The 25409-nt window shown below is 49.2% G+C and overlaps 11 protein-coding genes across 11 annotated transcripts; 5 read left to right on the top strand and 6 right to left on the bottom strand. All coding sequences in view use genetic code 12, as the record gives it.

Moving 5' to 3' along the window:
* Window positions 1-1201: 1201 nt before the first annotated feature.
* On the bottom strand, window positions 1202-3013 carry DIURU_000338 (uncharacterized protein; the record flags this gene model as incomplete). Its single annotated transcript, XM_034156135.1, has 1 exon — window positions 1202-3013. One exon carries the CDS (start codon window positions 3011-3013, stop codon window positions 1202-1204), a length of 1812 nt encoding a protein of 603 aa, XP_034014860.1.
* A 333-nt stretch (window positions 3014-3346) lies between these two features.
* Window positions 3347-4957, top strand: DIURU_000337 (uncharacterized protein; the record flags this gene model as incomplete). Its single annotated transcript, XM_034156124.1, has 1 exon — window positions 3347-4957. One exon carries the CDS (start codon window positions 3347-3349, stop codon window positions 4955-4957), a length of 1611 nt encoding a protein of 536 aa, XP_034014859.1.
* Window positions 4958-5087: 130 nt separating this feature from the next.
* On the top strand, window positions 5088-5648 carry DIURU_000336 (uncharacterized protein; the record flags this gene model as incomplete). Its single annotated transcript, XM_034156113.1, has 1 exon — window positions 5088-5648. One exon carries the CDS (start codon window positions 5088-5090, stop codon window positions 5646-5648), a length of 561 nt encoding a protein of 186 aa, XP_034014858.1.
* A 700-nt stretch (window positions 5649-6348) lies between these two features.
* DIURU_000335 (phosphatase) lies at window positions 6349-7638 on the bottom strand (the record flags this gene model as incomplete). Its single annotated transcript, XM_034156102.1, has 1 exon — window positions 6349-7638. One exon carries the CDS (start codon window positions 7636-7638, stop codon window positions 6349-6351), a length of 1290 nt encoding a protein of 429 aa, XP_034014857.1.
* Window positions 7639-9123: 1485 nt separating this feature from the next.
* DIURU_000334 (uncharacterized protein) lies at window positions 9124-9918 on the top strand (the record flags this gene model as incomplete). Its single annotated transcript, XM_034156091.1, has 1 exon — window positions 9124-9918. The coding sequence occupies one exon, from the start codon at window positions 9124-9126 to the stop codon at window positions 9916-9918; it is 795 nt and encodes a 264-aa protein (XP_034014856.1).
* A 278-nt stretch (window positions 9919-10196) lies between these two features.
* On the bottom strand, window positions 10197-11414 carry DIURU_000333 (uncharacterized protein; the record flags this gene model as incomplete). The annotated part of the gene is made up of 1 exon (XM_034156080.1): window positions 10197-11414. One exon carries the CDS (start codon window positions 11412-11414, stop codon window positions 10197-10199), a length of 1218 nt encoding a protein of 405 aa, XP_034014855.1.
* A 558-nt stretch (window positions 11415-11972) lies between these two features.
* Window positions 11973-13247, top strand: RPN6 (proteasome regulatory particle lid subunit; the record flags this gene model as incomplete). Its single annotated transcript, XM_034156069.1, has 1 exon — window positions 11973-13247. The coding sequence occupies one exon, from the start codon at window positions 11973-11975 to the stop codon at window positions 13245-13247; it is 1275 nt and encodes a 424-aa protein (XP_034014854.1).
* A 46-nt stretch (window positions 13248-13293) lies between these two features.
* On the bottom strand, window positions 13294-15552 carry NUP84 (Nup84p; the record flags this gene model as incomplete). The annotated part of the gene is made up of 1 exon (XM_034156058.1): window positions 13294-15552. One exon carries the CDS (start codon window positions 15550-15552, stop codon window positions 13294-13296), a length of 2259 nt encoding a protein of 752 aa, XP_034014853.1.
* Window positions 15553-16674: 1122 nt separating this feature from the next.
* On the top strand, window positions 16675-18354 carry DIURU_000330 (uncharacterized protein; the record flags this gene model as incomplete). The annotated part of the gene is made up of 1 exon (XM_034156047.1): window positions 16675-18354. The coding sequence occupies one exon, from the start codon at window positions 16675-16677 to the stop codon at window positions 18352-18354; it is 1680 nt and encodes a 559-aa protein (XP_034014852.1).
* A 17-nt stretch (window positions 18355-18371) lies between these two features.
* On the bottom strand, window positions 18372-19625 carry HRQ2 (Hrq2p; the record flags this gene model as incomplete). The annotated part of the gene is made up of 1 exon (XM_034156035.1): window positions 18372-19625. The coding sequence occupies one exon, from the start codon at window positions 19623-19625 to the stop codon at window positions 18372-18374; it is 1254 nt and encodes a 417-aa protein (XP_034014851.1).
* A 2933-nt stretch (window positions 19626-22558) lies between these two features.
* DIP2 (snoRNA-binding rRNA-processing protein) lies at window positions 22559-25240 on the bottom strand (the record flags this gene model as incomplete). The annotated part of the gene is made up of 1 exon (XM_034156024.1): window positions 22559-25240. The coding sequence occupies one exon, from the start codon at window positions 25238-25240 to the stop codon at window positions 22559-22561; it is 2682 nt and encodes an 893-aa protein (XP_034014850.1).
* Window positions 25241-25409: the final 169 nt, after the last annotated feature.

The raw sequence follows: 25409 nt of genomic DNA, 5'->3' as shown, positions 1-25409 counted from the left end.
TCCCCCAGGCGTTCCCCCCCCCACTTTGTAGAGTAATAATTTCGGTTAGCGAAGGGGGGGAGCACCCGCTAACACAGGGCGCCTCGCTTATAACTGCGGTCGGCACAAGCTGGCACAGGCGCCCTATTGTTTAGTCGCAATAATTTTTGTTTTGTTCGCACCAGCGCCAGGCTTCGCAGCGATTTGTGGTACGGGGAGTGTCCCCCCCGGGACACAGCAACTGATACGACATTACTAACACGTCCGCTTAGTCAAGATGAGATTTTCGTGGCATGGGCGATAACGGTCTTGACTGAACCTAAGCGGTGATAGCAGGGGGACAAAAATAAAAGAGTCTGCATGTATATGTCCGGGCAGTTCCCAGTGAATGCAGAAACGCTCCCGGGTTAGCTCTCCGGGGTTGCATCTCTCTGTACGGCTCCCGGTCGATTAACACCCAGCAGTGTCAGCAGTGCCACAAACAATGCCGCTACCAAATTACGTATCCCTCCAACACGAGCTCCACACATTCCTTCTGTACCTTCTGTATCTTCTAAACGAGCTTTGAGTACGAGGTATGTGTGGACCCTTAGTGAAACGGGCGATGCGAAATATCAGTCCGGGGAAAGTGGCCCCGAAAGCAAATGAAATTACTGGTAGCGGAATGGCAAACGAGAGGATCGACAACAGATTAAAAAGCACCATGTGAGATTCGGAGCTGCCTCGAGAGGGCACATTTCACCGGAGTAGGCCTTAAAGAGAGTGTCGTAAATGATGACGTCATTAGAGACGCCAGTCGCGGAAGATCCACAGCTTCCCCACCTCACTTCCCCCCCCCTCTCCATACCACGCATTCGCCGAACGACACGAAAATACACTGACAAACACGGAAACCTCTATCTCGCCTCTAATTACAATTCTAATTGAAAAAAAGACATTAAAGTATAGGCTGGGTAATTTGCTCACGCTAGTATAGATCTCGGATAAACTCTATTATAGTGTATTCGGTGAAGGTTTGCGATCACGCTAGTGTCGTAACCATCGCGAGGGTGTGACCACCAGAACCCATTGTCCTTTTTCCTTGGCTCACCCCACCCCACCATCCAGTTGTGAACACTGACACTATCCACTAGTTTTCATGATCGTCTTGTGATCGTCCTGTGACTACCGCAAATCCTCTAGCTTCCTATATACAAAAAAGATGAGTACTACTCTACCAAAGCTATGAGCTCATGAACAGGACATTGGTGTAGAAGTCGAGCATGGGGTTGTCGCCAGTCTTGGTCGTGGTGCTGTCAAGATTGGCCCACTGACTCAAAAATTCCCGGTGGGTCTCCACTTTGGCGGGCTTGCCACACACTTGCTGGTAAAGCCTCTGCGCAAGGGTGAAGTCGGTGCCGAACATGATGTCAAAATACCCCTGCATCACCATATAGGTGCTGACGTCGATCATCTTGTCCTGGAGCACCGTCTGCACCACGGGGCCGTTGTAGTAGCCCGGGACCGTGTTCGGCAACTGGTTGAAGTCCAGACACAACAAGTGGTGCTGGGGGAACTTGTGCTTTAAGATCTGGAAGAATTGAAGCAACCGCGTGGGGATAAACTCCCCGGGAGTCATATCATCCTTGAACGGGAACATCAGGTTCTTCAAACCTAACATGGTGGGCAGTTGCAAGAGCGGGTGGATGTGTTGCTTATCCATAAACGGCACCATCAGCTTTGCCGCCGCCAATTTACCCTTTAAAGTGTCCACTTGCTTCAACACTCCGACGTCACTCAGCTCCCGGAGCCCCAAAAACGCTTGCGACCAGTGCAGTAATTGCGGAGTGAAGAACTCGTAGAAATCGCCGTGGCCGTCGATGAGCACTTGCCCTTCGTAAGGTTCCCCCGTAGTGATATCGTAGCGAATCAAATCGTGGGCAAAATTGTCAAACACTTCGAGGGCCACGAAATATACCGGGTGCTCCACTACCGTTTTCCAGTCGAAAATCGACACGTTTTCAATTTGAAGTTTCAGCAGGTCTAACCCTTGTTGGAACAATTTGGCTTTGAGGGCATGGGCCATCTGTTTCTCGGCTAACTGCAGAGAGATTTCGATAATGCGGTATTGAGTCCGAGCGTAGATTTCCGGGGCGTTTTGCTTGATGTAATTAAGGACATTACACATCAACGTCCCGTTACCTGCCCCCATTTCGTAGATCACTAAGTCGTGGTAAGGATAGAGACCATTAGTTTGGTAGTGCCATAATAAGTAGCGAGCGAGGGCTTCCCCGTAATACGGCGAAAAGAGCTCCGTAGGCGTGTGCCATAACTGAAGCAGTCGACGTGATTGTCTCTTTTGAGCGGCAGCTTCATCTTGCTTTTGGATTTGAAGCGCTCGCTGGACAAATTTTGACGACAGTTTATCGCCGGGTTTCTGAGTAGATTGAGACTTAGCATCAAATGTCTCCGTCCACTGAGGCGGCGGTCCCTGCTGGTCATACTTAGCATAAGCGCCTTCCCACTGAGCCATGAACTCATCGATATCCTCAATATTGTTATAATCAAACGGCTTTTCGGTATGGAAAATTTCCACCTCGCGAGAGAAGTAACCGTAGTGAGGGTTATAAAGCGAATCTTCAATGAAATCTGATACAAGCATCTTGGTAGACTTTGGCCGGGTGCGGAACCGTTTGAGTTTATCCAGCGTTGTCGTAGGGTACCGCATATACTCTTCCTGAGGCAGCCGGTTGCCGAACGGGTAGTTGGTCAGGTACCGGTAAATAAACTCAATAAGGTTAAACTTATCGCTGTCACTGACCCCTTGCAACGGGTGGGGTTTGAATCCAACACCCTCAGAAGTTTCTGGCGCCAGCTGGCGTTTGGCTAGCAGTCGCGTCCGCTCATTGGTGGCGTCGACTTTGAACGCATAAGTGTCGGGTCTGATCGAGTACTCGTGGTGGAAGGCATCGTCGTCAGGTTTATGAGCTTGAGCAAGCTTGGCCCGGGCCTTGGCGGCGTTGAAGAGCCCTCGCTGGGGTAGCCGGCGCATCATCGCGGTGAGCGTGCGGGTGGTACACTATAGTATTTGATATACTATAAGATACGACTCGAAACACAATGACGATAACATCATTGATTAATGTTGATGAATAAGCAATCGTGATTAGTTTAACAGAGTAATCATCAGCTTCACTTTGATAGAATATGAGGTGAGAGGTGACAACCCATTTCGTTGAATCATTGAATGTAAATCGTGGTTCATCCCTTAAATCATTGTAGTCTATTCGATCATGTTAGTCTTTTTGATCAATAGCTTTATGTTTAAGAAACGTGGACTTACTCTGCCTGTATCTGCTTATCGTGACGCGGCGAGCCGCACCGTAGTATGGCCAAACCATACCCCGCCACCACCTCCACCACCACCAATAAAGCCATGGACAAGTTCGTGGTGGTTGACCCTTCAGGGGAAGATATCCTTAGCGATATCACTCCCGATATCACACCTGAATGCTCGGACCACGACTCGCCCGACGCCACCGATACCGAAGTGGTGGAGTCTCAGTACCACCTCGACGTTTCGGGTATCCACAAAAGCTTCACCAGTCAAATGGCACTTCCAAGAGCTTCCCAAGAATCAATTGATTCAATTGAACATGACCACGACCGTTATCGGACTTATGCTGATGACTATGTTAAGTTTATGAATGCCAGTCCCACGACCTACCATACCATTACCAATTTTGAGAACCGGTTAATTGATGCTGGTTTTTCAAGGATAAAACACAACCAGCGTATCCAAAACCTTGAACCGGGTAAATGGTACGATATCAGAGACAGCTTGCTGATTGTGGCGTTTATCATTGGTAAACAATGGACTCCAGCGAAAGGGTCACTATTTGTTGGTACTCACGTCGATGCGGTATCGGTTAAAGTGAATCCAAGGGGACCTCACACTAACACCAAAGATGGCTACCAACGACTCGCAGTGGCTCCGTATCTGTCAGAGTTTGATCACCGGTATTTGAACCGTGATTTGGGCGTGGCCGGTTCAGTCTTAGTACGCGGGTCTGACAATAAAGTGGAACGCCGTCTCATTGATCTGAAGCGACCAATAGGAACCATTCCTAAACTTGCAGAGCACTTTGGCGACGTGGCTGATAAACCATATAATCCTCAAACGAAAATGGTCCCCATTGTCGGCCTTGGAAAGCAAAACTGGGATGACTTCATCAGTGATTTAGCTGGAGTCCAACCAAAGCAAGTATTGGTGGCCGACTTGGATTTATACGATGTACAACCGGCAATCATTGGTGGTCTCGACGATCTGATGATCTTTCTGTCGGCATTAGACGACCGTCTTTGTCTGTTTGCCGCTATTGAAGCCCTCGTTGAATTTTCTAAGCAGTTTTCTCAGGAGGAAATTGCTGAATACGATGGGTTTGTCGGAACGTATTGTGCTAATCATGAAGAGATTGGCCTGGGCAGTCGTACGGGCGCCAAACTGGGTCAATTGAGAGACATCTTTGAACTGGTGGCAGGACTGCCCGCGGCTCTGGCGCAATTGATGGCTAATACCATCGTTATCTCATCGGACGTCACCCACGCCGTAAACCCCAACTACAGCGCAGTATACCTTGATGGCCATAAACCCACCATCAACACTGGGCCCACGATAAAGATTGATAGCAACATGCACGTGCTTCTGGACTCGCCCGGGTGGCTATACGCTCAGACGCTTGTGGACCAGTATACTGAGGGGATGGAGCTTCAGGTGTTCCACATTCGTAACGATCTGAGACTGGGCGGTACCATTGGACCCATCATGAGTAACCTGCTTAGAGGGATTAACGGCGCCCGTTTGATTGTGGATATTGGCCTTCCCATTCTTGCCATGCACTCCATCAGATCGGTGTGTGGGGTTAAAGATATTGCCATGGGAGTGGACTTGTTCAAAGCTGCTTTTGAGCACCAAGCGGTCAACGATATTGAATTTTGAACATCATAAAAAGTTAATTATAGACGAAATAGAAAGTACACGAGATTATGAAACGCCACCTGAAACAAAACAATCGTTGAGCTAAATTCAATCGTGCCATGATTGATACACGTAAACAACATTGGAATTAATGATTAATAGAGTTATTGATTTACAACAGCGTTACAATCGCCAGGCAGAGCTTACGGTCGAGACTCACCAGGAGATCTTAAGAAGACTTGTGTTGCGCCATCAGCACCGAGTTGAAATCGCTACTCGGATAGGTGTGCCTACCAAAGTGCTTGATGGTATGAGTGGAGAGTTTGATAAAGTCGTTGAGAGTTTAATTAATTACTTTGCCAATGAAATTGCCCAGTACCATCGTCTTTACCATATGGATATGGACCGTCATATGGCGAGAAAATTGATGAAAAAGCCGGTGGTGATGTCGCCTTCAGGCTACAAAACTAATGAAGACCAACGTGTAATGCAAACACCACAGAACTTCACGATGGAAGTGTTGTCTAGAGAGGCTAAGGTGTTTGTCTCAGAGTTTTTGGTGATTACTCTCAGTATTATGTGTATGGCGATGGTAATCAGATGGGGCTCTGTCATTCCTGATTTAGTTGCAAGCCATTTAATATTTCAGGCACCGTTCCCATTGAGTATAGTTGAGTTGTCGAACTTGACCACTGCCTTTGTACGTGCATGATGGTTTTATTAGGGTACACCAAATTTGGTAGTCGCTAATACCAGGTCAAATGCGATTTGATTGTGTACTTGATTACTTAATGCTGATGTCCAATATCCACCATTTGGAAAACTTCTATTTTCTATCCCACATCTCCTCCCTTTTGGGTTTCTTTTGGGGTAACGGTGATTGTCGTCAGACATTTTCAGAATTGTCCTACATCTCACTGTGCTCATAACCAGATTCGCGCCTCACTATAAATTTTCTTCATCTCATTGCTTAAACATGAAAAATTCATACCCACTACTAATACCCAAACGGTAAGTTCGTTCCCCTTTTAACGACCAACGGAGAAGTCCCCGTATTAACAAATGTGATATTTTTTATCTAATTGAGTCTGAGGATCATATCCTCAATATAATCTTCTCTCTCTCAAGTCCGGAGATGGCATAATGCCATCTCAGATTGACAGCCCCAAAATATTGCCAACATGATGAAAACATTATAATTATTACTTAGGTGAACTACGATGATCTCAAAGTAAACGCTTGACTTCTGAAGGCAATATTGAGGACTGTCTAATCTTTAGTATATTTGGGGACTGTCAGAACTTTAGTTGAAGTCGGCTGTAGTGAGAGTCTAGTGTATTAATTATTAGGTCTATAAGGAGGGGGTCCCGTAAGCCGGCTTAAGGGAGCATTAACTAAGCGTATGTTTGGCCCTAGATGGTGATGTCCAACACCATGCCGACGTCGTCGACGCCCGGCTTGGCCAAGTCCTCCAAGATGGGGAGCAAGTCCAACAACTCGTTGTCGTGGGTGTCGGAGAACCACAGCGAGATCGGGATCAGGTGCTGCGGGTGGAAGATGTACAGCGCCGGCAGGTTGTCGATGATGATGGTGTCGCGGAGGGGGCGCCCCACCTGCGACAAGTTCTTGATGAAGTTGCCCTGGTAGTTGTAGCACAGGTCGCGGAAGAGGCGGTGGTGCACCGCGTGGTGGACGTCGAGCTTGTCCAACAACGGGTCGCCGTACTTCAGCACCAGCGCCGTGAACACCACCACCTCGTATAGCTCGCCCACGCGGCGCAAAAACTCGTCGACCCCTGGGCGCTTAATTACGTACACGTGGTGGACCTGGTTATCAATTTCGACGGGGATCACGAAGTCGGCGGTGCGCAAATACTTAAAACTCAGATGGACTAAAGTCTCGTCCAAGTCGAGAATAAGACACTTGCGGTTGGCAAACTGGGGCGGTTTCGGTCCTAAGAGGGCGCCCGTGGTCGGGTTAAATGCTTGGCCCGGCTGGAGCTTGGTGAGGTCGAGAAACTCCTCTTCTTCCAGCGGCTGGTAGTCGGGGTCGAGCTCCTCCATCTCGCAGTCGACGTAGCCGTCGGTGGCGGTGCCGTTGGCGTCGTAGTGGTCGCCCGAAGCCGAGGTGGTGGCAGCGCCCGCCGTGGCAACGGTGGCGGCGGCAACAGCAGCAGTAGTCCCAGTATTAGTGTTGGTGGCAGCGGTGGCGACGGCGCCGGTCGTGTGTGTACCAGCGCCACTGGCGACGGTCCGCGACGAGTCGTGGTGGTGGTGGTTATGATGATGGTGGTGGTCAGCGTCACGGTCGGCGTCGGCGGCGCCTATACCGTCTTTGACGGGTTCCTCGCCGAGCGCCGCCAGGTCGTCATTAGTAATAGTATCGGTTTCGTTGACCAGGGTCGAGTCGCGGTCGCTGTTCTTCTTCACCAGGTGGCTAGCGCCGCCGGCGGCGGCGCTGGCGGCGGCGGCTTTGGCGGACGCCGCCCGTTTCTGTTCGGTTTCCTTCTGGATGGCCGCTTGAGCGGCGGCGGCGGCGCCCACTTTCTGATTGGCGCCACGAGTATTAGTAGCAGCGCCCAGCTTCAGCGTCAGGCTGGGCGACTTGGTGTCGACGCCGGTGCCGTGGTGCGACACCACCCGGGTGGGGTCGTGCTTCGACTCGGACACACAGCAGAGCAACGACAGTAACAACTTGTGCATCGGGCCCACGGGGTGTAGATGCTGGGGGGTTAAAAGGAGAGGAGGTCGGCGCCGGGGGCTGAGGGAGGGACAACGGGGGGCGCAAACTACCGGGGCCTTTGGGGTGGATAATTTGTTTTTGCCTGAGAGCGCTGGTGATGCGCGCGGTGCGCCCAAATAATCGTCTAAATTGACGATGACGAATAGTACAGAGAGGCAACAGAAAGGGAGGGAGAGGATTGGAAATGACATTAGATGGTCCTGTATCGAAGGTAGACTAAGTCTGAAACATAGTAGATCGTATCAAGGTCTGTCATAGTAGAACTACATGGCGTTTGTCTAGGCGCTCGACGACTTTTTTTTAAGGTGAGGGTAGCGTCCGGGTGCGGGCGGCGTTATACCAATTTGACGTATACCCGGCACCCACGCCCGCTAAGTGGCGCTCAGGGTTGTGTGCGGTAGTGGCCGGAGCCGGTCCGGCACAGCAACTGTGCGGAAGCCATGGGTCCTTGGCCCCGTTTACGAGCGCTGGCGTTTATTTCGGATAGGTGATTTAGTTTTTGTGGTTCGCCGGCAGTTACGGTTTGCGGGGAATAGGGGCTCTCTTAGTCTAGGGCGTATAGTGAGGCTGGGGTGGCGCTCACTTTGTTATGATTGTTTTTTTTTTTTCATGCTCTCATTGGCACAGGCCCGTGGTAATTACCACAGTGCGACGACCATTAAGGTCACAAGCAAACAATAAGGCCAGAGCATACAGAGACTAAAGTTAGACATTAAATTGAAACTAAAATGGAAACAAGTACACTGGTAATCCATAGTAATGCCCATCTAAACCCCTAATACTCCGTCGTTTGTCTATTTTCTTGAGAATTTTTCAATTTCACCACGCGTCTAGGACAGCCAGCATTTTTCGCACTCCAGCGTCCAGTGCTGGCTAACTGAGGCGGCGCATACTGTACGTGTGGCGACGAGAAATTTTACACGAAACCTGGAAAAATTGATTGAGTCGGGGTCAATTGATCAAAATAAGACACCGCTTTTTGGCCAGGGACTTATGCCTAGATTAACTAACCTTATATCTCCTAATGGTCTGGCTGGCGTACGGCTGAGGTTTGTTTATGGCCCCTCGCCTGTGTGCCCCTGGCTGCCGCAGTTTGGCTCTCGCCTTACCTAAGACTGCGTGTAGTTTTACGCGAAGACTTCGACTCTACGAATACAGACAACTGCCCAAAAACTCTAGAGTTTCCTTCAATTGATGAATATCTTTCACTTCCTAATCCTCTGGTCATCATCAATTCTCTGTTTAGTTCATTAGTGATGGGATTGTTGGCTGATGTGGTCTCCCCTTTCCTTAACGCACGGGGTCGCAGCGCCGCTGGCTGGCCATCCCCTTTCAGCCAGCACCGTTGATCCCCCCGCCACCAGCCATTTGCGCCACTATTAAAACGTCCCCGATCCCACCATAGGCAGCTCATTGCCTCAACACGACAATCCTCGTCTCCCCAAATGTCGCCGCTCCCGCAAACGCCGCCGCGGCCTAAGCGGGTCACCATCCAGACCACCACCCCCGTCGAACTGCCCGCCCTCAAACGGATGATGGCGCTGCCGTTGAAAGGTCTGCCGCTGAAGCTGAAGCAGATCAAACGGGCCCCGAAAACCGGGATGCACACTCCCGAGTACACCCCAAAGCGGAAACGGAAGTTTGCCGACGACATCTTCGCTCTGCTCCACCACGACTCCCACCACGACCGATTCAATTTTGGTGTGTTATTGCCGCTGCCGCTGACCATCGGCTCGGGCCGCGTCATTGGACGTAAAGATGCTGGCCATCTTGCGCCGTCGATGCCGCTGCCGGAAGCCCACCACGCGTTTATCCTGAAGATCTCGCCCGACTTCCTGTTTGAGGAAGAAGTGGGGACGGAGCTTGTAACGCCGAGTACCCCTGGTCCCCAAATGATCACTGAAGACTTAGTCGACCAATGGCACGGTAAACTGTTTAAACAAGTCGATAGCTCGTCAGAGGAAGAAGACGATAGCGACGACGACTGGGGCTCAGAGCCGAAGAAACCCAAACAACTAAAGAACCCGTTTGTCGAATCTTCCTCCTCTTCTTCTATTGTTACCCAAAATAAGCGCCAGCGCCGAGTCAACCCGTTTGCCCTGTCGCCAGTGGCGGAACCGGTCGACTACCTGACCCACCTCGAGATGGTGAACAACCGCACCGGCGAACGCAAGGTCGTCCGCCTCAGTGCCGCCCAGCAGAAGCACAAGCCCAAGCGGCTCGACTTCTCCAACATCTAGCATACCACGGAAAAAAAGGAAGGAAAAAGACCCCTGGGGGGTCCAATGTCTCATGTTTATTCTTTTTTATTCATTTTTTCATATATAGCATTTGGGTTTAGCGGTATTAATTACCGTGTGAAACCACATCATTAGTGTGGCTACGAATATACACACTAGTCCCTCACTCAAATAACAATAAAGGCACAACGAGACCATACTTGTAGAAGTTTCGAGAGAATTGTATGACTTATAATCAAATGCTTTCCAGAGCACAGAGTAAGATCGTATTGTTATTTTCAATCATTATCACCGTCGTGGGAGGCGGTCTTATTAATCTGTTGGTGGGAGTAGTATTCGCCAAGGACTCGATCAATAGCGTACACCGCGCCATACTTCACGAAGAGCTTAAGCTTACGAAACTTGTATAACTCATCCTTGTGCCCGTCAGCAACACCCTCAACAGAGCGAAACATTCGCGGCCAGAACGGGTGGCGCTCAGCTTCACTGGTCTCAAGGTACTCAAGCAGCTCGAGGAAATGCTCGGCAAACGGGTGTGTGTACTGATCGGAAGGCCAATGGTACACCAACCGTTTCACGGTAGGGGGGAATGGATTATTGTTGTCCTCGGCGGCGAAGAATTTGTCGTCATCAATGAGTAGTTCTCTCAAGTTCACTAATCGAGATGCAATCTTATAAATGTTTCCTGGTTTGTGGTCGTAGCATTTCACAATCGACAACTGTTTCACGGACAGAAGGTCAACACCCCCGGCGATGTTTACGACGCCATCAATCATCAGGAGACTGTCCACTCTCACTTTATTCGCAATGGGAAAAGTAACAATCCCCTTCAATGTAAGTCGGGACACGTAGGGGTCCTTCCATGGAGGCTTTGGCACCACCGACGTTATATTGAAGTACGGATAGTTTCCACGGATGTTACCTTCCACGACGACGACAACCTCTGCCGGAGCCAAGTGCCGTTTGATCGCTTCGAGAAGCGGTTCATGCAACACTGGAGGTTGCAACACCGTGTCGATAAATACCTTCCGTGCCGGCAATTTCGCTTGTAAACGCATCAAATGGATGAATTGGCGACGGGAGAGGAACAGCCAGTATAGGAGTTCGTCCACGGCATCATCTAGAAACGGGTCAGCGTGGCACACGTACACCTGGCGGAATAGTCTTTCTTTGGCCACGTGATTGACACTTTTTGAAAGCGATAGAAACGGGTACACCCGGTGCTGGGGGAGGAAATCGAGGATACGAGCAATGATCTCCACCGGCAACGCCATGTGGTGACTGAGAGATGGCTTTCTGGCTTGTACCATAAGCAGAGAAATGTCACACATCTGTGGTGGCTCCCGATCCAGCGGGACTACCGTCGTAAGCACCTTTCCCTTACCTGGAATTGTCAGGTCTTGGTCTTCACTGGATAGTACGATATCCTCTCGAACGATAGCAGACTGGTCCATAGCGTTAGAGGTAACTTGTAGGTTTCCAATACCTGGTACCATACGTCTTGTTGATAAACAATGAGGCGGATATCGCCACTGGTTGCAGACTGAACAACAGAGCAAAATAAGACCCTAGGTCCAAATACCAGGTTCAATTGAATGAAAGCTTCTCAGGGCGCAAATACCATGGGTTGATGATTGTGCTAATAAGAAGGGCGCGCGAAGCGACTGACAATGTTTTAGGCTTCGTTTGATTGTAAGGCTGTTCTCAAAATTCAATCTGAAACCTCAAGTTGACCATTGACATCAGCAAACCATTTCTTCTTTCGATTCATTCTAGTTGCCAACTTCATGTTTTCACACAATGTAATAACCGCATGTGGCTCGCACTAATTGTTTCTATAATAATCACATACACCCATAATTGTATGCCTAATTCGAGTCAAGTAGGCTGCTTTGCACTAACAATCACCAAACTCACTTATTCCTCATCTCGACTGATTTTTCAGTCTCACAGTCATTAGTCTCCGATCCCTTCCTTTTGGTCTCTGGTGGCAGCCGTCGGTGCGATCGCCACCTTGAACGCGCGGTCGCCACCATAATCGCATTCCACACTAAATGGACGGGGACCAGGCACTCACCAACGCCCGTAAGGCGGTGGAACTGAAAGACTACGCTCGTGCAGAGACGCTTTACCGCGAGGTGATCTCCCAGCCCATCCCTCAGGACCTGAACAAGGCGCTGGCCCAGGCATTGCAGCAACAGGAACAGGCGATCCTCGAGCTCGGTAAGGTCTACCAGACCACCAAGCGGGCCGACCAACTCTACGCGATGATTGGAGAGTCCCGTAAAGTGCTTGGCAACTTCGCCAAGTCGAAAACGGCGAAGATCGTCAAGACGTTGATCGAAGACTTTGAAGGCATCCCCGACTCGTTGGACGTCCAGATCAACGCCACCAAGGAGCTGATCGAGTGGGCCGTCGAGGCGAAGTTGCTGTTTTTGCGCCAGCTGTTGCAATTGAAGCTTGCCGAGTTGTACTACGCCAAGACGCAGTACCAAAACGGGCTCAACTTGTTGATTGAGTTGCTCCGCGAATACAAGAAGTTGGACGACAAACTGAGTCTTGTCGAGGTCCAGTTGTTGGAGCTGAAGATCTACCACGCTCTCCGCAACATCCCCAAGCTGAAGGCGGCGTTGACGGCGGCGAGAACACTGGCCAACTCCATCTACTGCCCCACTCTTTTACAGGCGGAGCTCGACTGCCAGCTGGGGATCCTCAATGCTGAAGACCACGACTACAACACCGCGTTCTCCTACTTCTACGAGCTGTTTGAAGGGTTCAATCTGCAAGACAACGAGAAGCTGATCGTGGTGCTCAAATACATGTTGTTGACGAAGGTGATGTTGAACAAAATCGACGAGGTGAACCAGATCTTAAACAACAAGCACGTCAAGAAGTACGAGCTGAAAGACATCGACGCCATGAAGCTGATTGCCACCGCCTACCTGAACCGGTCGCTCAAGGAATTCGAGCTGCTGTTGATCACTTACCTGAACGAGTTGAAGCTGGACCCGATAATCAAGAACCACTTCAACGCGTTGTACGACAACTTGCTCGAGCAGAACATTTTGAAGATCATCGAGCTGTACAGCGTCGTCGAGTTGACCCACATCTCAAAGATCATCGGGCTCAATTTGCAACAAATCGAAGGCAAATTGTCGCAAATGATCTTGGACAAAGTGTTCTACGGGGTGTTGGACCAAGGCAACGGGTGGTTGATCATCTACGACGAACCGGAAAACGATAAGGGCTACGAGGCAGCGTTGGACTTGATCAAGAACTTGAACAACACCGTCGATCTCTTGTACGAAAAGGCTCTGTCGTTGAACTAGCTTATATAATGATAATACGAGTAATTATTAATCTCTCTCTTGGTAATTAACCTCTGGCAGGGAAGAGGCCGTTGACGCCACGCTCAAGGGCAATCGTCGCCACCTCGCTCACCTGAGCCATGAAATTTGGCAACAGCCCGCCCTGCTTGAAACACTCAAGGTAGTCGTTGCTATCGTCGGCAACGCTGTCGATCAAATCGAAGGCCCGCGCCATGTAGCGCCAGTCCTTCTCACGAGCAGTGACGAAGATCACAAGCAAGCGGATGATGAGGTAGGGCACGAACGTATGGCGGAAACTCTTGAATAATTGGTTAGCCTCCTTGGAGGCTCCGGTGACGGACCCTTTACGGAACCACGTTTGGATCAAACGTGTAAGCGTCAGCGTCACTTTCTCAATCGAGTGCTCGACGGCGTCGCCATTGCCGGCGTCGTGGCCGCTGTTCCAAGCCTTTTTGGCAGCAAAATCGTCAAATTGACGAATGAACCGGAGACCATCAGCTAAGTGGATATACTGTTCAAACTCGTCGCGCTGGGCGTGGTCAAGCACGTCTTCACCTTCCTCGCCAATGGTTTGCCGGTCGTACTCTTTGAGAATCTTATTAAGGTTTTTGTCGGTGGACTCAGCGAAATGGGCAAAGGCAGCAATCTTGCCCACGCTCAAAAACCGACGGATCACGTGGAGACTGGCATTGATAAAATGGTAGTACATGCCGTTGACGTAGTACGAGTCCACCGCCGATATTAGCCGGGCGTCTTCGTCGTCGTAGGCCAGGTCGTCCAACTGGAACTGCTCTTCGGGCTGGTAGTACGCCTTGGTTTCGTCCAAAGCGCTCTGCGCCATGTGGTGGATGACGTTCTCCGTTTGCGCCATTTCCTGTTCGCCAGGGTGAAGCGACATATCCGCCAAGATATCCTGCCACTTGCGTAAAAGCGGCTGCCGTTCGTTGGCGGGGACTTGCGATAAAAACCTCAGCAAAAGCTCACGCCGCTGAGTCTCGTCGGTGACGAAACTGTAGTAGATGACGACGCAATTATCCAACTGGTCGCGGTGTAAGCGAGCGGTGTAAGCGTCAATGAGGTTGGTGGTGGTTTGGTGGATATAGGCGGCGTCGTCGTCATTTTCAGTGCCGAATAACTGCTGGTAGACGATGGCCATGTGGGTGACGATGCGGAGATACAGCAGGGCGAGACGGTCGGTGTGATTGGCGGTGTCGGCAAACAAATTGAGCTCGTACCCTTGGATGACGGAGGCAAAGAGCACGCGGTGGCCGTCCTGCGACGCCTGGTTGAGCTCGTTCAGCATGTCGGTAAGGGTCTGGATGATCTGGGAAATGTTGCTAAATTGAGGTGGGGGAGTACACGGTTCGACGTTAGCCCCCGTAGCTTCGATCCAGAACTGCTCGAGACGGTAGGCCAATAATTGCAAGCAATATAGTAAAAGCGTCTGTTCCCACGACCCCTGGGCTTCGTCAATATTCTCGGTGATATCGCCACCAACAAGCGCCGAGTAGATCATCCGTTCATAACGATTAAGGCCCGGCAGGCGTGACAACTCATAAGTAGTACGTTTCCACGTCAACTTATCCTTCACACCCAGCGCCAGTTTTGGCACTTCCACGGCGACATCGCCGTCGATCTCAGGGTCGTGGTACTCGTTCAGAGCCCCGACAAGGATAAGGGCAAGGGCAAAGTTGCCGGTATCGTTAGCGACGACACTCGCCTCCTCGTAGTTACCGGCAAGCACTAGCCGGTAGATCAGCCTAAACACCGAGCTATCGCGTTCTTCGTCGGCAGGGTGGATCAACTTATTGGTGCGGATGGGCGCGTCGACGTCCAAGTGGTCAATAAAGTTGAAATTGAGCAGATTGCCCACTTCGGCGGCGGTGGCCTGCCACTTCTCTCCCTTCAAAACTGAGGAGTCAGCGTCAGTTTCATCATCGTTGAAGGTGGAGGCAATGGTACGCTGGAGCCAGTGAATCACGATCTCAAGCTCCTTGAGCTCGGGGTGGGCCAACATGTAGTTTTCTTGTTTCAATCGGAGGGCTGTGTATGGAAACTCAGGGTACGGCTGGAGGTCGCCCGTTTCAAGGCGAAACCGGAACTCGTACAACACGTTGATCAAGTCCCATAGTGTCGTTTCCTCCTCCCAGTTGTGTACTTGCGATGGTTGTGTCTGCGACGCCTTGCGGGTCAACTCGGCGGTGGCCTCACGGAACTGGCGTACCGCGACAAACACGTCGCCGGAGGTGTCCCCTGACTGCTGGAGCGACTCGAGCACCCGGGCAAACCGCGTCAGTGCCGCCATTATGGTGTGGGTTGGTAGCAGTGGACTGGGGGTAGTGGTGGTGCTTGTTTTTCGGTGCGAAGCCTCTGGTAAACAGGGGGGAGGGAGAGAGGGTATGATGAGGCTTGACGAGGTGTAAGAAGTGATATTAAGGCCTTGATTCTGGTTAGATTTTGACCGTTATATTGAAGATTTCAAATTTGACGTTTCTTGGATTGATGGGTGTAGGAGGAGGTGTAAAATGTGGACGCGATGAGATGGTCGAAACTGAAAGTAGTCGTTCTATTGGTAAATGGTTTGAATTTGAATTCAGTGAAGTCAGCTCAGACTAATTGATGATCGCTTGAAACTGTAAGATTTGAAAACAAGGTGTTTACACCTTTCTTCTATCGCCATCATGTGACTCAAGCGACGCGAATCGAAGACTATCGTCAGTTGCCATCTATCTTCCAGAGGAACCCTATAAGCCATGCTCAAATATGGCGACAACAAAGATGAAGAGGCTTTCGAAGCTAGCGAAAAGTCACTTGACAGCTCACCCAACCTGAAATTGACTCGAGTGAACCCATGGATCAGGAGAATATTCGTCTGTGTCTTTCCAGTGTTATGGCTTTTGTCCGTCTACTGGGGGTTCAAAGCTGGTGTCTATCTCAGCGAACGCCAAAAACAACGACAACGATACACAACTGCACTTACCGCTCACTTTACAAGTGATGGCACCGTCGAGGGGAACTAGATAATACCCCTTCTTGAATCGCTAATCCGAGAGGTATGTCGAGAACTATGACAACAAAGTGACACCCCTCGACACTGCACGATGATTTTACTTGAGAAATCTCACCAGAATCTTATTATCTGATTAAATTATATTTCAATCAAGTATACGAAGATAGCACTCGACGAGATCTTAATTTCCTTTAGCAATCTTCACTTGCTCATCATATAAATAAACTAATCACATTAATAAATTAAGAGTAAAGGACGTTGATATTCTTCGTCGTTCAATAGTATCTGAGTTCGATGGGTCTCCCCACAAAATGCCTGCATATAACCCAGACCCGCCCCTCACTGATACCTCACTCCGGTCCCCGATTGCCCCTCCTCCTCAATTGTCTTCCTCGCCATTGACCCCTGCCTTCCCCCATGTCGGTTGACGTCGACGAAGACAACAACCCGTTCGGCACCCCGACCAGCATGCTTGCCCCCACTGCCAACGACACCCCCACCCAGGCATCACCTGACGCCACCGCCGACCCGGCGCCACTGACGTCACCGCCCCACGACGACGGCGACGACGCCGATGACCTCCTATTCAACAATCCAGGCGACCCCAGGTATAGTGCTATGGTTTCCATCAACCCTGAGTCCCGTGTCGGTCGGCTTTTAAAGCCTGGACAGCCAGTAAAGGCGGAAATCATCGACGCTAGCTCGTCCCGTGAAGGACTGACTAACTCCAAACTGTACGTCGTATACACCATCAGATTGATCAATCTGAACCTTCCGGGAGAGAAGGCCGACACCAGACGCCGGTACCTGGATTTCGTCGGCCTCAGAGAGATATTGTGCAAGATATTCCCCCTCGTGATCATACCGCCGATACCGCCCAAAAACTACGTCAATTTGAAACAACTAGTGACTCCTGAGATTGGAAAGCCCGAGTCGACCACGCCCCAGACTCAGCTCACTAATGGCCTGGGCCATACAGGCACCGACAAGTATAGCTATATCAATAGCACCCATTTGACCCAGCGACGGCTTGTGGAACACCGCCAGCGGTTACTTCAACGGTTTATCAACAACTGTTTGAACATTCCTCAAATCAGAAACCTTGAATTCTTCCATAAGTTCTTGGATCCCAATGCTAATTGGGGCGATGAAGTGACGCTTATCCTTTCGCAATTACCAAAACTGGTCTACTGTTCGAACCCCGAGAATGGATTAAAAATCGACCCGATGTACCAACACTTACCGCAACCGCTGTCATCTTCGGTAAAATCATTAGTGAAAAAGGGAGCTCATTTATTATCGTCGTCTCAAGGCGAAGACAGTAATAATGACCGCCATCTGCCTGAAGACGGACCCCCCACCGCCTCCATCATGGACACTACGGGTCTAGACATTATCAATAAGCGGATCATGGAGAGCTTCATCGGCATGGCTCAGGAGTATGCTGACTTGGGTACTGCATTCAATCTGATGCTGCTTGTGGCATTATCAGATAACGACGATACCCCTAAGCTCAATCTAATGTTTGATCGGTTTGGCCAGATCTTCGACCGGCTGTATATCACGATCAACTCCGTGGTGGCCGATCTCGATACCCGGTTCTCGGAACCGTTAGGTGAAGTCGTCCAGTATACCGGGATTTTCCAGGACATTCAGAAGTTCCAGCTGCGTAAGATCAAGCAGAAGCTGATGGTCGACACTGAGATCGCCAATAAACGGGCGGAGCTCGAGGACCTTTTGCAGGCAGAAGGCCAGCCGTCCACTCACGCTGTTAGTGCCACCAAAACTGGGTTCCTGTTTAAGAAACTTCAACAGATCGTTACCGATATCATCGACCAGAACCCTGAACAAACGAGAAAGGAACGCATCGAATACTTAAAGCAGAAACTAGGAATCTTGGAAAAGTGCCAGGGGATCATGCTTGAGGACTTATCGTATATTGCCGACGAAATCAACAAGGGACTGGAGCTATTCAAGCGCCAACAGCTCCAGCAAATCTACCGCATCTTGCTTGACTACAACGGGTTTCTTCTTGGCTGGGCGAAGAAGAACTGCGACATTTGGGAGGACATCCGCGAGGAAATCATTAATCTATAGAGAGAGTACACACCATTTCAGGCGGCCGCCGCTTGCTCGTTGAGTTCTTCCATGTAGCGGATCACCGGGGGCCCCCACTCCCAGCTGCGTTTGTACTGGCCGATGTCATCGGGAATACCGCGGATCTGGCCAGCAAACCGACGGCGTACTTCTGGGGTTTCATATTTGAAATGGGACATTGGCATCAAGTAGGTACGGATGGTAAAAACCACCGCCTCAGTCTTAGGGAGTTTTGTGAGTACTTGGCGTTCACTGCGGTAATGCACTTCGTTATCAAAATCACACTTATCGTAGTCGAGCGGCTCCTGGAGATAATCTTTAGGTGAGTTGTGGCCCTTGTTTTGGTCATCAGTGTAAAATTTATGGTGGGTTTGGACGGAAAAGTTGGAACGGGTAACAAAGTTTCCTGGAGCAAGCCGACTGAAGAACCGGTTCATCAGCACTTTGAGCTTTTCTTCATAGCCCGGGATCGGGTGGTGGATAAACAGTAATGGCTTATTGAACCGGTCGCTGGGGTTAAACCCCGCGGCAAAAGCAAATACCCCGGCTTTGAAATGGTACTCATCACCATCAACTTTTCCAATTTGTGTAGGGTCTTTCTTCAATATGATAAAGTCTTCTTCAATAGTGTCGACCAAATAATTAAGCAATTGGTCTGGAGTTTGGTCTCCCGCGTTGCGTGGCAACTTCCAGTCCATGATCTTATTATGGATATAATCACCGTCAACGACGAAATATTGCGGGTACTTCAGTGTCATATAATGCATGATTGTGTCGTAGAACTCACGTAACAGATCCTCTCCATCACCGGCACAAAATACCGTCGACTTCCTGATATCGGAACGGTGGGCATAGTCTGGGTGTTGATCGCGGATAATTTGGCGCTTATTTTCAATTCTCAGCTTATAAGTAGGTTCAATCAAAAGCCAGTCGTCAGCGGTGATAGTCTTGATGCCCATGGTCAATTTGTAGTCACCATCCTTGAATGGATACAGTTTCAATGGTTCAACTTTGTCCCACTCAAAGTCCGGGGACACTGGTTTCACTTGCAACGGACCCCGGTTCTCCGTACCATAAATCAGTTTCTTTGTCAGTGATGTGGTAGCAGTTGGATTGGCGGTGGAGGCTGGGGAGGTCTTGCGGCTTGTGATCCAGTAAGTAGTGAGTACCACCACTAGACCCACGACCAAGCTAACCACGGTAGTATCAAGCGGAAACGAAGTGCGAAAAGTATTGTCCAACAGTTCGGTGACGTTGCTTTTGGGATTCATTCGCGGGTTGCTTTGATCTCTTCAGGTTTTCGTCGAATATATGTATCGAGGCAAACCCCACTATCGGGCGGTTGCGGAGACCGGTTCCCGCCGCCAGCTGCAAACCGCCTTGGCAACCGTTGCCCCATGGTTAAATGCAATGGTCAGAAATTAGGGAGAGTGGAGATCTATCACCAAATGGCTACTGCTAGATAAAAGCTTATGGCGTAGGTGTAGCGATAAGGCTGGCGCCACAGGTGTGGTAGCGCAGGCGGTGTTGTCTACACGTGAGTGTTTGGGGAAGGTGACGCGCATCGAAGGTAGCCGTGCGCAATCAGCTGCCGGTTGTGGATCTAATCGAGACTTAAACTGCGAGGCGTCTTAATCGCCGATATGAGGGGAGGCCACCGAGGATAGCAAACTGAACCGAAAATTAAAACTCAGTAATGCTAAGCGAGATCGTTCGCGGAGATTGATTGAGATGAATGACGTTGGGATATGTATTGCATGGAACGCCCACAACGGCTTCATTATCACCCGTTAGATTAAACATGTCGTTCTCTGGTGCACACTGTTTGCAGCCGAATGATATCTACCGATAAGTGTCCAAATAGACCCTAATCAATTTGCAGCTAGGAGCACGAGGTACCTTTCCACGTACGCCGCCGTGGAACACGTTGCTGATCTAAGCTACACTATTGGTACTTAGCCGCTTTTCGATGTGACGCCCCTCATTGATAGACGCCGGCCACTTCGCGCCATTGTGTCGACTGCAAAACAACATTGGAAACATACAGAATCGAACCCACGACTTATATTGAGGTTTGCTTAAGCGATCATTTCTAGTTCAGTCTATCATGAAACCTCATAAAACTCATATAGCAAGTATTATAAGGTATTCAAATTGTGATGGTAGTGGAGTAGATGACGTACTTAGTATTTCCGATCATCAGCGATATGAAATGCCTTACGTACTGCATACACAATTTATCCCTGCATACACAGTCTACTCTGCATAACCTTTCTATCCCTGCATATAGTGCGAATTCAGCAATACTGCCTTAACTACTTCAAATCTCAAGTCAACTTGCTCAAATATTTATCTACTATACTTCTGTAGATAAAGAATTTTATGCAACAAACGGTTTGATCTTAACAATTTTTCCTGATTTTATATCACATTTTGAAGTTTTTCGGACGGAACTTCAGAAAAATCCCATTTGGTGTTGGACATACTCTTTGAACCGTAATAAATTCAGCGCTGTGTTTCAACTCTTTTAAAGTGTTATATATGTGATGAAAAATTTGATTTAAAACTTATGAACCATATGCACATGCAAAGCTTGTGTGCAGAACATCAGACTTGAAAGCATGATAGCTGTGTCTGAATTGGGGTTGACACCGTCTTTGACCCATCACGTCAAATATAAGTGTTTAAAGACCATAAAAAAGCTGAAAAAAGTGACCTGGCAACTCGGTTAGTACCTATTTTAACTCACCTTATTGTGTCCTGCAGTTTTCTGATGCACCTGCATATAGGAATGGTACGTAAACGAAGTGATACAACACTCTTTTCACTATTACAGACATCGCAGGTCAACTTCAATGCTCACTAGATGTAATACATGACGCTACAAGCTGAAAATCACGCAAAAAAAAGATTTGCAAGAAAAAAAAAAAGTTTTTTTTGTACCTAAAACCTCACGTAGCTTCATCAATTTGAAAGTGAACTTCCCCAAATTCACCTCAAATATATTTCCAGTCCCAAGGAATCTTATGGAGCAAACTAATTGATTTTATTGATTTTTCCTGAATTTATAACACACTTTTTAGTTTTTCCAAAGAAAAATTCAGAAAATACCATTTTCTGTCGCAAGTACTATTTGAACACTAAACATTACACTGCTGATCTTCATTTTTCTTTAGAGTGTTTTTTACGTCATTTAAGAGTGTGGTTATGGTTTTTAGTGTTTCTTGCAGATAGAAGTCTTGTGTGCAGGCATGGATGGTGCAGAAATCCAGTGTTAGCTCTTAGAAGACTTGTCAAAATAAATAGAGTCTACAACAATTACAGTGGTATTTATCTGAAAAAGCTATTCACTCCTGAATCTCGTGTCACGACTCAAAGTGTTAGGTTCCGTATCTCTTTTGAGCTCCTGTATACAAACGTCTCCACTAGACGAACTGTCTCTGGTGAGCTCTTGCATACGAACCTCTCAAATAGACGAGGTGTCTCACGTGAACTCCTGCATACTAATATATTTATTAGACGAGCTTTTACACTTCATTTAAGTCGATTAAACCAGTGCTGCATCCACATCGTGGTTCTACGGAGACGTAAAGTTACTAGAGTTACTCAGAATTCTGTTCAAGTCAGCTCATATCACACATGTTAAATACGAATGATTACAAGGTAAAATGAAAGTTTAATTTGATTGAGTTGTCTAGCATGTCAGGGCTCAAGTTACATCTTGCGTACAACGTAAATTATTTCAACTTTTTTTTTTCAATTTTTTTTTTCTAGGACTTTTTTTCAATTGATTTTCGACTTCTTCTTCTCGGCTAACGACTTTTGAAGTTTTAGCTGATAGCTTTACATTGTGCCTTTGCAATCACTTACAGAAAGTACCTTGTCCACTCATTTCCAACTTATCAGCAAGCGTTTTCACATCGTAGGGCCCAACATCAAGTCAATGACCATACCAATAAATCCGTGTTCACTTATAGGGTCTCCTCAAGATATATTTTTACACTTTGGGGAAAGATGCAGCACCGAACCTCCCTGAAGGGCGTTTATGCCTTCTAGAAACAGCTTGACACGACAGTCCAAGGCCAATCGAAGGTTTACCGAAGATGCTACTCTCAAATCACCACTATTTAACGGTGTTACATTTCGATTCTCTAATATTCTCTATCCCATTAGCCTATATACTATGCCGTAATTAGTTGCGGGTCTATGCCACGGTGGTGAACACCCGCTTCTTCCCCTTGGCCGGAGCGTCGTCGTCGCCAAAGCCCAGCTCGTGCTCGAGCTTCCACTGCTGCTGGACAAACCGCATCGCCGCGGTGTTGGTGCCCACCTGGTCGGCCACCGCGCCCAATCGCAGTCTGATCTGGTCCTTGACGTTCGCCAACTGCTGACGGAGCTTAGCGTCCTTCTGTTGGATCAATTCTCGAGCGTTTGACCGCACAACGAAGAAGAGTACCTTACAAACCAATTGCATGTCGGCGAGCAGCTGTGCCAGCTCAGGTTTGGTCCATTCCTCTATCATTCTGAGGAGCTTCAACGTGTACAGGAACGGCAACACCAAGAGGGCGTCGTCGAGCTGGGCGGGGCTCACCTTGCGCACCACCAGCAACACATGTTCGGGCCCCGTTTGCTTCATGTGTTGGAGAATGGCGTTAACGTAGTTTTCACCCTTCTCTTTGGCAACCACGTAGTCGTAGCCAATGTCCAATGCTTCCATCACTCGCTCCCCTGCCTTTAACAGCTCCATAGTTTGCTTCTGTACTCTTTCCGCCTTATCTTCGTCGTCATCTTCATCCTTGTTAGGGTCAGCGTGAGGGTCTTCCAACAACTCCAGCTCGTAGAGCTCATCCATCTCCTTCTCCTTTTCTTCCTCAATGAAAACTTGGTCACCAAACAGACGCCATACTCTGACAGAGTGGTCGTGCGACGCCAGCACCACCACGTCGCCTTCAGGACCAGCAGCCAAGCACCATACTTCCAGCTGGTGAGCGGCAAGCTTCTGGATACACTCGAACTTGTCCCCGTCCCAGTACTTCACCAAACCGTCCTTACCACTGGAGAAGAAGTGGTGGGTATCGCCCAAGAAACGCACTTGCATCACCGAGTCCTGGTGAGCGAAAATCAGCTTGTGACAATCACCAAAGTCTAAACCCCAAAGCTTGACGTTTTTGTCAGCTGATGACAGCACTAAGAGTTTCAGATCAGCCGAGATATCAAGGGCAAGTACGGGGAGCTTGTGCCCGTAAAGCGTCAAGAACAACTTCAACGTGTCGAAAAACACCACCTGGATGTTATTGTTGAGCAACGACACCGCCAAGAGCCGCTGGTCGGGACTCACTTTCACCGCCAACACGTCTTCGCCCACTTCTAAAGTCTGGTGGTGTTTGAATTTAAGCAGGGTTTGACCGTCGTAGTCTTCACCCACTTTGAATTTCCAAAACTTCACCAGCTTATCGTTCCCGCCAGTGACCAAGGTCTGACCATCAGCAGTCAAATCCATCAGCCACACCGCCGCCGGTTCAGCAGAAGTACCGTGGCCTTGAACGCTGTCAACCACTCGCAGCAGGGCCAAGTCAAAGAGTTCCAAAATACCATTTTTGTAGCCAATGGCAACTAAAGTGTTACCGGGTAAAAACTTACAACAGAGACCGGCACCCTGAGTGACGAAACTGCGGATGACTTTCGAAGTACCCATATTCCACACCTTCAATTCACCAGTAGAGGCAGTCACCACAAGCTTGGCGTCGCTCAGCATGTCCATAGCTCTGACATCGGTGCGGTGACCCGGTAAGTCGACGGTGTGGAGTTTAGTGGCAACAATATCCTTCTTTCCAGAGGGGACCTTCCAGAATTCTAAGGCATTGGCAGCGTTAGCGACCACGGCTCCCAGAGGCAGGAACGTCGCCAGCTTATACTTGCCGGTACCTCTGATAATAGTGACGTCAGTGATGAGAATCAGCATCTCCAGCTCCTGTAACGAGGCAGCAATCTCGTCGTCAGTGTACCCCTTTTCTTTCAAACGCTTAGTACGTTTAGCCACCCCCTTTTTAATCTCGTCGTCGCCTCGAAGTCTCATGATTTCGATCGATTTATCGGCGTTTTGAATCATAAACCGCAGTCCGTTAAATTCGACATGGTTAGTTCTCAGCGACAGTTGTTTCGGGAACACGCCTCTCTCGCTAAGTTTATGTTCTTCAGCAGTGACATCAAGCTTCCACGCCTTATTCTCTTTACCCAGAGTGATCACCAAGTCGTGGTGGACGGCTAACAGCCAGCACTCATTAGCATGGCCCAAATGAGTCTCAAGACACTGTTGCGATGCCATTTCCCATAATTTGACCATCCCATCCTTTGAACACGTGATCAAATAGTCATCTTCGTCGCCAACAAGCAGCAAACCGGTGATCGGGCCTTTGTGTCCTTTCAATCGGAATAACCCTTCTTCACCAACAAGGTCCCACACGATCACCGAGGTATCAGCCGACCCTGAAACAAGTCTGGTACCCGAACTATCAAACTGGAGTTGCGTGATCGCCAGGCGGTGGCCGTTGAAAGACACCACCACCAGTTGTGACGTCAAATCCCATACTTTAATAGAACCGTCGTTATAGCCAACACCAGCGAGATTAGTGGTTTCATAGTAGCACACACGGGTAACCACGGGGGGAGGGTTAGTGGTAGGGGCGTTCAGGGCGCCGGGAACGAGGCCATCGACCATCCGACTGAGGAGTTGGCCCGTTTTGATATCCCACACACACACCGCCTCAAGGGCTCCGACAAGCGCCCGCCCAGTCAGGTTGGTGTGGGGGAGCCACACCACGTTCGACAGCCCGGCAATGACGCCGAAGACGTTGTCCTGTTCGAAACGCTCGTACAGTTTAACCATGGCAGCGGGGCGATGAGGCGCCAAAGCCGCACGATGAGTGCGATATGGTAGACGTTGATTAGGTAAGCGCTGACAAAAACGCAAATTCTGTAGACTACGAAAAACAAAGACAGGCGCACTAATTACACGGCATCAAAATAACTTTCTTAAAGACTTTTTGTTGGAGGGT

This window comes from Diutina rugosa (assembly GCF_008704595.1).
Source record: "Diutina rugosa strain CBS 613 chromosome Unknown scaffold23_size180195, whole genome shotgun sequence".
NCBI lineage: Eukaryota > Fungi > Ascomycota > Pichiomycetes > Serinales > Debaryomycetaceae > Diutina > Diutina rugosa.
Note: the sequence above shows the minus strand (reverse complement) of the source record. Positions and strands in the feature narration are given on the sequence as shown.